This window comes from Scyliorhinus torazame, chromosome 1 (genome assembly GCF_047496885.1).
Source record: "Scyliorhinus torazame isolate Kashiwa2021f chromosome 1, sScyTor2.1, whole genome shotgun sequence".
Taxonomy (NCBI): Eukaryota; Metazoa; Chordata; class Chondrichthyes; order Carcharhiniformes; family Scyliorhinidae; genus Scyliorhinus; species Scyliorhinus torazame.
The window spans coordinates 30,886,469-30,900,845 of record NC_092707.1 but is presented as its reverse complement, the minus strand read 5'-3'; the positions used below and the strand labels follow the sequence as shown (position 1 = coordinate 30,900,845).

The 14,377-nt window shown below is 41.4% G+C and overlaps 1 protein-coding gene across 1 annotated transcript in view; it reads right to left on the bottom strand.

Moving 5' to 3' along the window:
* The window catches only part of LOC140394774 (protein phosphatase Slingshot homolog 1-like), a 127,372-nt gene that overhangs the window by 42,364 nt on the left and 70,631 nt on the right, over nt 1–14,377 (bottom strand). Inside the window, exons 4-9 of the mRNA XM_072481994.1 lie at nt 13,254–13,318; nt 10,060–10,181; nt 9,442–9,510; nt 6,500–6,565; nt 2,879–3,073; nt 831–924 (exon numbers count right to left, since the gene is read on the bottom strand). Coding sequence (XP_072338095.1) covers nt 831–924; nt 2,879–3,073; nt 6,500–6,565; nt 9,442–9,510; nt 10,060–10,181; nt 13,254–13,318 — 611 coding nt within the window. The remainder of the gene's footprint in view (nt 1–830; nt 925–2,878; nt 3,074–6,499; nt 6,566–9,441; nt 9,511–10,059; nt 10,182–13,253; nt 13,319–14,377) is intronic.

Here is a 14,377-nt window from a genome sequence, read left to right as displayed (position 1 = left end):
TAAACCACCAAGACCTCCCCATTTTGGTTAAACTCCACATACTCCTCAATCACCTTCCCCATTTTAATGCAAAAATTTCCAACCTCCTCACCGGCCTCCAAGCTGGACCCTTCGCCAAGACCACATCTACCCAGTGCGGAGCATGGTCCAAGGGGACTCCCAAAACTAACTTGGCCTAAGAATTTCTGGGTAGAAACGGAATATATATCTTTATGCTATTTTTAAAACTCAAATCTTTTTTCCCCCTGATATTGCTACCTATCTGCAACTTCAAGCAAACCACCTGCCTATCTATGCCCAACCAATTGAGGTATGCTAATTCAAGCATCAACAACAGTGCTTTGTAACTGAGTTGCAAAGAGCTGAACAATTCATATAATGCAGATCATTCCTCTTTCTTTCCTTTTTTGGCAATTAGACACATGCTCAGATACACTGAATATTTCTTTGTTGATGTAACCCATGATTTGTCTCTGTACAGGTAGAAAGAAAAATAATACACATGTTGAAGTCTTAAAGAAAGCTGAAAATATTAGAAATAACATGACAATCATTCAAAAAGAAAAAGCACATTTATATTTTCCTCTGTTCAAATGCTGACTAATTACATTTTAATTATTAGAAGAAATCACACACCTTATTTTATTAACATGGATTAACGGAAATCAGCAGATGAGCACAAAGCAACTGCTTAGGGGAGTAGTTGAGTATAAATTGCTCTTGCTAAAGTAATTTCTATTAATCATTGATAGCAACTCCCCCATGTTATTCACAAGTGAAATTTCGACAATTTGACACATTATATTTGTCTAGCACAATTGCAAACTTACTTCTTTAGAAGTGACATTTTCCAAATCTTTGCTCATCATTATGAATCTTAGTTTGTTTTTTATTAATCGTTCAGTTAGTTCATTCTCTGTTGGTCTGTTAAGAAAAAACCACAAGTATGTTTTTCTCAAAGTTCATTTGTCTTATCTGCATACCAAAATACAAATTCCAAAACAACAAATAGAGAGGGTAAGTGTTGTTCTATTATATTACTACTCCTGGTAGCATGTTGTATTACTTGGTTAAAGTAATATCGGTCGTTACTGGTTGCAGATGATCTTGAAGAATACACGAGTCTTCGATGTAAAGTAAACACATTTATTAAGTAGTAACGATAAAACTAATAAATGAGTTTGACATTCTACTGAACTAACTCTAGAAATAAAGTAATGAGATATAACTATATAAAATATATCTGATCTACACATGGGGCGAAATTCTCCGGAAACGGCGCAATGTCCGCCGACTGGCGCCCAAAACGGAGCCAATCAGACGGGCATCGCGCCGCCCCCAAGGTGCGGAATGCTCCGCATCTTTGGGGGCCGAGCCCCAACATTGAGGGGCTAGGCCGACGCCGGAGGAATTTCCGCCCCGTCAGTTGGCGGAAAAGGCCTTTGGTGCCCTGCCAGCTTGCGCGGAAATGACATCTCCGGGCGGCGCATGCGCGGGAGCGTCAGCGGCCGCTGACAGTTTCCCGCGCCTGCGCAGTGGAGGGAGTCTCTTCCGCCTCCGCCATGGTGGAGACCGTGGCGGAGGCGGAAGGGAAAGAGTGTCCCCACGGCACAGGCCCGCCCGCAGATCGGTGGGCCCCGATCGCGGGCCAGGCCACCGTGGGGGCACACCCCGGGGCCAGATCGCCCCGCGCCCCCCCAAGGATCCCAGAGCCCGCCCGCGCCGCCTTGTCCCACCGGTAAGGTAGGTGGTTCAATTTACGCCGGCGGGACAGGCAATTTATCGGCGGGACTTCGGCCCATCCGGGCCGGAGAATCGGGCGGGGGGGCCCGCCAACCGGCGCGGCGCGATTCCCGCCCCCGCCGAATCTCCGGTGCCGGAGACTTCGGCAACCAGCGGGGGCGGGATTCACGCCAGCCCCCGGCGATTCTCCGACCCGGCGGGGGGTCGGAGAATGTCGCCCCAGGTGTCTAGGCTGTGATCTAACTACACTATACTACTGCTGTCTAGCTACTCCTGTGTGGAAAGAGACCAAGAGCCTTTGGGAGCTCAGTTATAAAATGTGATCTGGTGATGCCCAGAAAATCACTAAAAGGCTGCTGGTAATTTATATTTTCCAAAATATAGACTGATTGGGAAAATATGAACACACCATATCTCTTTGTTTAATGTACTATTTCTCTTGCTAAATACATCAATATGGGGCTTTTCACAGTAACTTCCTTGCAGTGTTAATGTAAGCCTACATGTGACAATAACGATTATTTATTTATTTAGACAGCACATTAAAAGAAAGCCGCATCATGTTGAGTAATAGTGCTGCTGCCTTACAGCGCTCGGGATCTGGGTTCAATTCCGGTCTTGGATGACTGTCTGTGTGGAGTTTGTACATTCTCTCCCCGTCTGCGTGGGTTTCCTCCGGGTGCTCCCACAGTCCAAAGATGTTCAGGTAGGTGGGGTGGTGTGGGTATGGGCCTGCGAAGGGTGCTCTTTCAGAGGATCGGTGCAGACTCAATGGGCCGAGTGGCCTCCGTCTGCACTGTAGGGATTCTAACTGTACAATACATACAACACAATTGAAAATGGCAGGTATTCTCTATGCCCCTTGTGCAAACTGCTGCAAAAAACAAATACTAAAAGAACAGATCAACAACAAACTGAATAAACAAAATAAGAAATAGCCAATTTGTACCTCTTGATACAACAATCTCAGCAGATTTCAGTATTTTGTTTTTTTGTATTTATGTACATCAAACCGACTTGTGAAAAATAGTTATTTCTAAAAATTGGACCTGGGAAAGTGGGGTAATCTCAGCTTGACAATAAAAAGAAACTCTGGGGGGAAAAAAGCTTTAAAAGGGGTGCAATATTTACTCACTTATCGGCAAACATTGGAGGCGAGTCAGCCCGCATGGCCAGCAAATCTTGCATTATATTCCATTCATTAATACAAGTTTGCTCTGAGTTAATGCAGCTCTCATAGTAACTGGTCCAAGTCAAAGCCATTCCTGATGGATAGTAATTATACCTACGCGCTATCTCGCAGGACTTGTGGAGAATTTGCAGCGCTGACCTACAAAACACAAATGAACGTTTTTTAAATCTTTCACTTCAAACAAATATGTTATTCTGGTCATTTTTATTGACATCTGACATATAAAGGAAATCTTACTATTCATGTCCCCATCGAAAGTAGAACAGTTGAAGACTTTGGAGTCCTTTGGAATTTGCACTGTGGATGTTTTCTTGTGTTTATCTAAACTGCAAATGCCAATGACCGGCTGAGATAAGATACCAAGCTCAAAAGGGTGAGGGAAGGGAATGAATAGTAACAGAGGCAATCGTTGACCTTTGGGTGCTTTGGCAATTGTGAGATTCCATCAAAATTAATTCACCTCCCCCAGTCTACTAATCCAATAGTGATTTTGCTAGTTCCCCTAATGAGGTTGTCAGTTTACAATGTCAGGAAAAAATTGGTCAAAATAAAACAGAAAACAAGGATTTTAAAGTTAATTAGAGTTTTTCTAATTTATACAAATAAATGCATTCAGTGCTAAGGGCAGCATGGTAGCACAGTGAGTAGCACTGTTGCTTCACAGCTCCAGAGTCCCAGGTTCGATTCCCGGCTTGGGTCACTGTCTGTGTGGAATCTGCACGCTCTCCCACTGTCTTCATGGGTTTCCTCCGGGTGCTCCGGTTTCCTCCCACAAGTCCCAAAAGACATGCTGTTAGGTGAATTGGATATTCTGATTTCTCCCTCTGTGTACCCGAAAAGGCACCGGAATGTGGCAACTAGGGGCTTTTCACAGTAATTTCATTGCAGTGAGTAAGCCTACTTGTGACATTAAAGATTATTATTCTTTTGAAGATGCATGGGACATTTTGATCATTGAAGTTCATCTAACTGTCCTATTAAGGGATCTAATTATACTTTGAATAAATCAAATATATTTCCTTATATCATGCGACATTATTCCAACATTTATCTTTCAAGTTAAGAAGCTTTTCAAACAAGAACAAAGAACAAAGAAATGTACAGCACAGGAACAGGCCCTTCGGCCCTCCAAGCCCGTGCCGACCATACTGCCCGACTAAACTACAATCTTCTACACTTCCTGGGTCCGTATCCTTCTATTCCCATCCTATTCATATATTTGTCAAGATGCCCCTTAAATGTCCCTATCGTCCCTGCCTCCACTACCTCCTCCGGTAGTGAGTTCCAGGCACCCACTACCCTCTGCGTAAAAAACTTGCCTCGTACATCTACTCTAAACTTTGCCCCTCTCACCTTAAACCTATGCCCCCTAGTAATTGACCCCTCTACCCTGGGGAAAAGCCTCTGACTATCCACTCTGTCTATGCCCCTCATAATTTTGTATACCTCTATCAGGTCGCCCCTCAACCTCCTTCGTTCCAGTGAGAACAAACCGAGTTTATTCAATCGCTCCTCATAGCTTATGCCCTCCATACCAGGCAACATTCTGGTAAATCTCTTCTGCACCCTCTCTAAAGCCTCCACATCCTTCTGGTAGTGTGGCGACCAGAATTGAACACTATACTCCAAGTGTGGCCTAACTAAGGTTCTATACAGCTGCAACATGACTTGCCAATTCTTATACTCAATGCCCCGGCCAATGAAGGCAAGCATGCCGTATGCCTTCTTGACTACCTTCTCCACCTGTGTAGCCCCTTTCAGTGATCTGTGGACCTGTACTCCTAGATCTCTTTGACTTTCAATACTCTTGAGGGTTCTACCATTCACTGTATATTCCCTACCTGCATTAGCCCTTCCAAAATGCATTACCTCACATTTGTCCAGGTTAAACTCCATCTGCCATCTCTCCGCCCAAGTCTCCAGACAATCTAAATCCTGCTGTATCCTCAGACAGTCCTCATCGCTATCCGCAATTCCACCAACCTTTGTGTCGTCTGCAAACTTACTAATCAGACCAGTTACATTTTCCTCCAAATCATTTATATATACTACAAAGAGCAAAGGTCCCAGCACTGATCCCTGTGGAACACCAGTGGTCACAGCCCTCCAATTAGAAAAGCATCCCTCCATTGCTACCCTCTGCCTTCTATGGCCTAGCCAGTTCTGTATCCACCTTGCCAGTTCACCCTTGATCCCGTGTGACTTCACCTTTTGTACTAGTCTACCATGAGGGACCTTGTCAAAGGCCTTACTGAAGTCCATATAGACAACATCTACTGCCCTACCTGCATCAATCATCTTAGTGACCTCCTCGAAAAACTCTATCAAGTTAGTGAGACACGACCTCCCCTTCACAAAACCGTGCTGCCTCTCACTAATACGTCCATTTGCTTCCAAATGGGAGTAGATCCTGTCTCGAAGAATTCTCTCCAGTAATTTCCCTACCACTGAAGTAAGGCTCACCGGCCTGTAGTTCCCGGGATTATCCCTGCCACCCTTCTTAAACAGAGGAACAACATTGGCTATTCTCCAGTCCTCCGGGACATCCCCTGAAGACAGTGAGGATCCAAAGATTTCTGTCAAGGCCTCAGCAATTTCCTCTCCAGCCTCCTTCAGTATTCTGGGGTAGATCCCATCCGGCCCTGGGGACTTATCTACCTTAATATTTTTTAAGACACCCAACACCTCTTCTTTTTGGATCACAATGTGACCCAGGCTATCTACACCCCCTTCTCCAGACTCAACATCTACCAATTCCTTCTCTTTGGTGAATACTGATGCAAAGTATTCATTTAGTACCTCGCCCATTTCCTCTGGCTCCACACATAGATTCCCTTGCCTATCCTTCAGTGGGCCAACCCTTTCCCTGGCTACCCTCTTGCTTTTTATGTAAGTGTAAAAAGCCTTGGGATTTTCCTTAACCCTATTTGCCAATGACTTTTCATGACCCCTTCTAGCCCTCCTGACTCCCTGCTTAAGTTCCTTCCTACTTTCCTTATATGCCACACAGGCTTTGTCTGTTCCCAGCCTTTTAGCCCTGACAAATGCCTCCTTTTTCTTTTTGACGAGGCCTACAATATCATTCGTCATCCAAGGTTCCCGAAAATTGCCGTATTTATCTTTCTTCCTCACAGGAACATGCCTGTCCTGTATTCCTATCAACTGACACTTGAAAGCCTCCCACATGTCAGATGTTGATTTGCCCTCAAACATCCGCCCCCAATCTATGTTCTTCAGTTCCCGCCTAATATTGTTATAATTAGCCTTCCCCCAATTTAGCACATTCATCCTCGGACCACTCTTATCCTTGTATTGTGTATTTCTCCAAAATTATTTTGGGGGGATGGAGGACATATTTTACCTGAAGTAATTCAAATAGAGGTAGTCACAACTAACAGTTTTAGTGGATGTTAAGGATCACTGATTATAGACACCAAAAATAAGGGCATTTTCACAATACTCCAGATGTACACATTAGAAGATAGACTAATCATTTCACAAAATCAAGTAAATTATATAAATCAGTCAATAAAACAACATTTGGGAATAAAATACATTACTTACCACATGGCTTGTACTGAAACAGGCTTGAATATATGAATACGATCCACTGTACTCACACTGAATCCACTGAAGCAAAAGAGAATTGCTATTTAACACTATCCAGATATCAACAGCTTATTTAAAACACCAGAGACAATATTCTGAGAAGTGCAATTTCAGAATTTAGTGCTGGGAACAAGCTTATTCAATGCATTACAAATGTTACATTACAAACGTATTCACTATTGCTAGTGTGTTTCACTAGTGGATTTAGGGAAAAATTATTTTTGTAGCTGTGGAGGTTTGAAGGCACTTCAGAGGGTTTACTTCATTGGCCTTGTTGAGTATGCCTGCTAGCAAAGTATGAGTTAAGGGGCTCTGTAGGGTCTTTGAGAAAAGATAGGGGATGTCTGTGACCATGTTTGAGGAACTGTTTGTCGCCAGGGGGTAGATGGTGAAAATGGGACAAAAATGTTATAGACTGTATAGTTGATTGCTGGGAAGTATGTTTCCCGAGGTGTTTATTTGCTGTAACCTGTTTTGATACATGTTTGTAGTAAAATATATTTTTAAAAAAGTATGCCTGCTAGCCACAATTTTTATTATGTTTGCTTCGTGTCAAGCAAAACAATGGCTTTCAGTAACAGCAAGTTCTAAAAGGGCTTGTGAACAGTACAAAAGTAAGAAAACGTGGCACAGAAGGATACGCAATTTGTCTTGCAGTAAAATTGCCATTTCCTTCACAATCAAACCAACATATTCAACAGCTTGGTATCATTTAACCTTGTAATGTGGAAAACAAATCATAGATAAACAGCAGTACATTAACATGGAATGTGCACAAGTGGCAATCAATGCTTCAAGTCATAAAGTACCAAGCAGGGGCCAAATACACAGTCACAAAAAGGCAGAGCTACTTTACATTGCTCCTAGACCTCATCTATCCATACCCCACCTCGGTTGGAGTACATTTCTGGTGGTTGGAGGAAATATGTGTCCGAGACAAATGACCCTGTGATCCTCACCAACTTTTTAGTTTCAATGTCATCATCATATAGGAAGTGGACCACCATTGGGGAAAAGGGGGGTGAGTAGCCACTGGGAAGCCCCATCACAAGAAGGGTTTTGGGTGATGCAGCAGGCCTTGCGAACCTGTTGAAAAGTAGGCAGCATATTTTCTGCCTGAAAAGTAGCATTTTAAAAAAAAACATAAAATTGTGATTCCTTCTGTAGAGCCTGTGCAAAACAATACTCAGAGCACTTGTTCCAAAGAGATGCGTTATTCTCCACCCTACCACGTCTTCCACAGAATGCTAAAAGCAGACAGTTAGACTACCGCTGCATCCAGAATTAACTGGGAAACAGTGAAAAACCCCCATTGTAATGTAATTTGTGGGCAAATACATTTTATGCTGCCAGACAGAAGATAAGCTGATGAACCAGTGGAGGGCACTCTCAAAACCGCCATAATGCTGGAGGAATGGAGAAGAAAAGCTTAGGCTCTAACTTTCATTTAAGAATGAATTGGCAGAAGCTTGGCTGTAGGTTGGATTACATTGGAATTACAAAATATATCTGAAAGGAAAAGATAGGACAATGCTTCAAGCAGAGCACCTGGTCAGAACTGAGTTTCTGCTTAGTAATAATAATAATAATAGCTTATCGTCACAAGTAGGCTTCAATGAAGTTACTGTGAAAAGCCTCTAGTCGCCACATTCCGGCGCCAGTTCGGGGAGGCCGGTACATGAATTGAACCCGCGCTGTTGCCTTGTTCTGCATTACAAGCCAGCCGATTAGCCCACTGAGCTAAACCAGCCCCTAGTTGCAAGGCATGTGTAAAAGAAGCATTAAAAGCAGAAATACTTTAATCACGGTTAAGCAATGATAAGTGTACTTTGTTGCACTTTGTAGAGTTCCTCCATGTTATTCATGAAGTAGTTCTGGTCTTGTGCCTCTTCTCACCTGCAAATCATGGTCTCTGAAATTCCCAAAGATCAACTTTAGTCCCCATCCTTTATTTCATCTACATGCTTCCCCTTGACGATATAATTTGTAAACATGGAAGCAGTTTTGGACTCTACTAAAATTTTAGTATTAACTGCCCGTTAAAACGCTTCCCAGTCAAAATGCTGAAGGGAAATCTATATTGCATGTAACCCATACTATTCCCGATTTAAACATCCTCAATACAATCACAGGGTCAAATGTAAATGCTCCATCCTGGAATTTCTTTCCTTTACTTCAACTGTTACTTGAACTAATTATGAAAAAAACTAATTATTTTATAAATTGCATTACAACCTTGAAGTCTTATTCAGATTGTTAAAATAATATTTTGGACATTTCAGCAACATTTGTTTTACTAATGGAAGTGTTTATTGAGACCGCGTCAGTAAAAACTACATAAAATGTAATCAATATAAACGAAGCCTGCCAATTCTTTGGAAACCTGGCATTTTGTGCGTTAATAAAGAAGTACACTATTATTGAACAACACTGACTAACCTTTTCCACTGAAATTTTGTAAAGAATTAAGGTTAAGAAGTAGTTTTATAAGGTTTGAAAACGTTCAGCAGGCCAAGTTTTTGAATGGATATTGGGGCAGGGGTTTATCCAAGGTTAGATTTTTCCAGAATTTCACTGATACAATGCAGAATTTCACAGAAACTAAGCATTAATAAGTTTAATTAAAAATACTGGGGCTATTTCAGTGTCGGAAATTATGAGTCTTGTAAGTTTCCTAAAACCCCGCGAAAAACTGGGGGGAACCACTTACCACTTGTATTGTGCATAAAATGGTTGGCTAAACGTGAAGAAATTCTTTGTATTTAAACACAAAATTATAAGCCAAAGACCGAGATAAACGCTACACCATATTAAGGTACATACTATATTAATAATTATGATTTTAGCCATTCCTATTATTTTTTGCTTAATTATGAATAAGGAATCCAATTCCTTACCCATCTCCATCCAAGTGAATCTTTGTGTCACTCCACAATGGAAGAGTCATTCCGATTGTACATGTATTACTAGGAAGAACAGAAGGTCACCATTAAAATATGATGATCAGTTTCGTAACAAGTCATGCATCTGTTTTACAAAGGCACCTGAAAAAACTATTCAGAGAAGGCAAACAATCTTAATGCAAATTGTAGAGACTAAATTACTCAAATGAATTACAGTAGTTAGCACCACCTTCCTAAAATTATAAAATGTCTCCTTAAAAATGTAATGGTCTCCAACTCAGTGGTGAAGCACTCTACACTCCAACAATCCTTTATAAACAAATTTCACCTAACCTCTCTCTCGGGTACAATTTTAAATTATGAGCCCTCTTCACTGAACCTATAGCCATTGGAAATAGTTTTCCCATTCAGACTGCTTCAGTGAAAATAGTCCCACTACCTTACTTTCCTCATAACTAACATTTCTTATTCCTGGTGTCATCTAATCAAAATATCAAAACACTTTTATACAAAGAGCTGAAAATTCATTTTTAGTTCCCACTACCTAAACTTTCTTTTCCTCCTCTATTTCCTCCCTGTCCCCTCCCCATAAATGCTTAACACACCATATACCTCGCCTTGCTTGCGAAGTCAATTCCCAGAAGAACATTCTCCTCTGTATCTTGGTGTCCACTAGTATAGACAACTACCATGTATCGGATTCGACCAGCAGACATGCTTTCCAGACGTACAGCCTGTGGGAGCAAACCAGTTCCAAAGAATTTCAGCAAAAGTATTTTTGCTCCTGACTAAAACATATTATTCCTATTGCTGTTAATCTGCTGACTATTCTGCTCAGGAAAAGTTTCTTGTAATTGCTGCTTCAATAAGAAAGGCTCAAACCCACATACGTCAATTGTTTCACAATCAACTATTGGGGAAAGTGGGGATTGAAAAAAAACTCTTTGGGGTCGCTGCTTTTCTTGATGCATATTAATGACCTGGGCTAGGATGTATAGGGCACAATTTTAAAATTTGCAATGACAGAAAACTTGGAAGTATTGTGAACTTTGAGGATTGGAGTGGTAAACCTTGGGGACTTAGACAGCTGGATGGTTTGAATGTAGTAGCTGAAATTTAATACAGAGAGGTGATTGATTTTGGTGGGAAGAATGAGGAGAGGCAATGTAAAATAAAGGGGTACAATTCTAAATGGGATACGGAGCAGGGGGGTCTGGCATGCAAGGGGCGGCATGGTAGCATAGTGATTAGCACTGTTGCTTCACAACGGCAGGCTCAATTCCCGGCTTGGGTCACTGTCTGTGCGGAGTCTGCACGTTCTCATTGTGTCTGCGTGGGTTTCCTCCCACAAGTCCTGTAAGATGTGCTTGTTAGGTGAATTGGACATTCTGAATTCTCCCTCAGTGTACCCGAACAGGCGTCAGAGTGTGGCGACTAGGGGATTTTCTTTTTTTTTCTAATTCAGTGGAAGTTTAATAAATGCTGCTATTCAAAATGAATGTTCTCCATTTAACAATTGTATCAGCAGCAAATAAACCCATGACCCCAATAAATTTAATTTCAGAGGCAGATCAATTCACTGTCGTATCGATTGAACAAGCCCCAAACATTAGATCCCCTCCTCTCCTCTCACTCTCTGTAGCTTTCTCTCTCTTCGATTACACTCTTATTAAGGGAAAAGAATTCTGGAAGAGAATGGGAGTCTACTGAAAATTAAACATTGACATTTTAATTACTGGCTATTGATAAAAGAATCCATGTTTCCATGGCTGGCACAGTTGCGATGACCCGATCTGCTAATGAAGTTGGATGGGTTTGCAAAGGTCAGATCCTGGCAAATAGACTGGATAGATTGTAAAGCGGGAACTAAATGAGATACAGCACAGGGCAAAAAAAAAAACAGGGTGCAATTTTAACCCAGGTCAATACTTACTGACACTCTTTATTTTCCTGGTCTGAAGTGTGTTAAAGAGAATTCAATCATTCATTTGCTAACAATGAGTTAATTGCTGAATTGTTGGTTTGTGATACGAGTTTTCTGTGCAGAATGATGCAGTTTGCAGAGGGCAAAATAACGATTGTGGCAAGATTGTATTTCTCATTAGAGAGTGAGGTAGATATATAATCATCTCAAGGAGATACATCCACCTCTAAATAAATATATATAAAATACGTTATATATTTTTTTAAAGACACGGTAATTTTGCACAGACACTGCTGCCTCTTGACTCTCCTCACTCTGACTGGGTGCTGGGCTCTGATTGATAGCAGGGGGGTGGGAAAGGCAGGAGTCATGGTTCTCCAGGAGAGCCCCTCCATCTCTCTCCGTACCGTCCTTGTGATGCAAGTATTGCGACCTAACGCCAGGAGCTGCCTCTCCAACCTCCAGCGATCATGTTTCAATAAACTCATTGCGTATTAAAACAAAACGTGACATTAATTCACTGGATAATGATATCTTTCAGATCACTTATACCAGCACGTTTCCAATAACCTTCCCACAAAGCGAAGTAATGCCTCTTACTCAGACTCTAAAATTGGCCTATTTTCATCCCCCCTCTTTTTTTGGGGGCTGTTTAGGGCAACTGGGTTTACAAAATGAAATTTGAGCAATCGGTAGACACAGGTTTTATCAACTCAAGTTAAACGCCACTTCTTTTCTGAGTGTTAAACAGCCTGTGAAGGGTTAGGAATTGACTAGGGGATTTACACAGTAACGTCATTGCAGTGTAAGCCTACTTGGTTATTATCATTAATAAATGTGCACAAACCATTGAAGGCTGAGAAAGTAGTTAAAAAGGCATTTGGGATCCTAGGTTTGATAAATAAAGGTATAGAATGCAAAAGCAAGAAATTTATGATGAATCTTAATAAAATATTGGCTTGGCCTCAAATGGAGAAGTGTGTCCAATTCTGGATACCACATTTTAGGAAGAATTTAGAGAGAATGCAGAGATTTACAAGGATTATTCCAGAGATGAGGGACTTTAGTTATGTGGATAGATAGGAAAAGATGGGGCTGTTCTCCTTAGAGGAGAGACGGTTAAGAGGAGATTTGATAGAAATATTCAAAATTATGAAGGTCCAGACAATGTAGGTAGAGAGAAATTGTTCTCAACGGCAGAAGGGTCAAGAATGAGAGGACAGCGATACAGGGTGAAGGGAGACATGAGGGAAAACCATTTAGGCAGCTCGTGGTTAGGATCTGGAATGCACTACCTCAACATGCGAGTGGAGGCAAATTCAAACATGGTTTTTAAAAGGGAATTGGCTAGGTATATGAAGAAAAAAAGATTTTCAGGACTATGGGGAAAGAGAGCCGACACAGATAAAGCAAGCTGAATGGCTTCCTTCTATGCTGCATCTATTCTACATTGACATGCCTGGTGATAGAAAATTGGAAGAGGATCAACATTTACTGGCACACTCTAATCAGATACCAGTGTACTAAGACCTTAGGAGACTTTTCTGATTGACTGTCCAGCTTGGCTCATTAAAATGAGACACAGACACATTAAGGCAGGAATTTATCACACTACTTCAAACAAATTTGCATGCTTTTGCATGCTGGCCCTGCTTGGAAACTAACAGGAACTTCAGTGCTTTGTAGCAATAAGCAGTACAAATTTAGCTATGTGAAACCTGAGCAGCAACCCTCTGTGCACAGGAGGTTCCCAAGCTTTGGCTATCACCAGTGTGATTTTCAGCAACTTGGGTTGGATACTCTTGAGCATTGTGGTGTTTTCACACATCAGTCATTCCATTCACCAATGAAAAGTTAAGACACTGTCTCTTGTTTCTCTTACCAACTTTATCCTGTCTTCAGGGCGGAGGTGGTTGATCATTACTTGAAGGTGTAGCTGTAGGTCTCCTGCAGTAAGTTGGTAAAAATAGATTTTGTTTGAAAATGATAATGATTTTAAATATGTTCTAATCTTTCATTTCAAATTGGCTTTTAGTGAAAACCTGGAAAGAACAGCTACAAAAGGGACAGGGCATGGTTCAGGACATTTGTTTATTAATGGACTACACCATGGAATATTGATGCAACGTGTTCACATGACACTCCTCTGCACAATTGTCACAAAATGGGGGTAGGAAAAACACAAATCAAGGCAAAGAAAGTACAAATCCAAACTTTCAAAAAATGATCAAAATAAATGCATGCAGAGGGGTAAAATCAGTATTCTCAGTTTACAACAGATACATTTGTCTGTTTATCCAATTTTAATCTCTAATTTGAAACAAATCGCAAGATTAACCGAAATTTTTGAAGCGGAATGCATTAGATTACGTGAATACCAGGGATAAAATAATCCTTGCTTAAGATAGCACAGTGGATAGCACTGTTGCTTCACAGCTCCAGGGCCCCTGGTTCGATTCCTGGCTTGGGTCACTGTCTGTGCGGAGTCAGCACATTCTCCCTGTGTCGGCTTGGGTTTCCTCCGGGTGCTCCTGTTTCCTCCCACAAGTCCCGAAAGAAGTGCTTGTTAAATGAATTGGACATTCTGAATTCTCCTTCTGTGTACCTGAACAGGCACCGGAGTGTGGCGACTAGGGGCTTTTCACAGTAACTTCATTGCAGTGTTAATGTAAGCCTACTTGTGACAATAAAGATTATTATAAAAAAAGACAGAAACAAATATCATCAATATATCTAGATAAAGTGTTGAAAGAGAAAACAAAAGATTCAACAGCTTAAAGTCCTCTTGCAGTTCTTCACAGGGAGAAATCTGTAAAATTTAGTGTTGTGTCCCACAGAAACTTTTATGACAATTCTCAGGTAGGCTCTGTGGCCAACAGATTTTTAAAAAAGAGTGTTGTTCCAGTTACACAAGATGATGGATATGAAACAAAACAAATCCGTTGGGGATTGTGTGGCTTCATATGGTGCATTTCTGCTGATGGCTAAAGAGATCAATTCATGAGA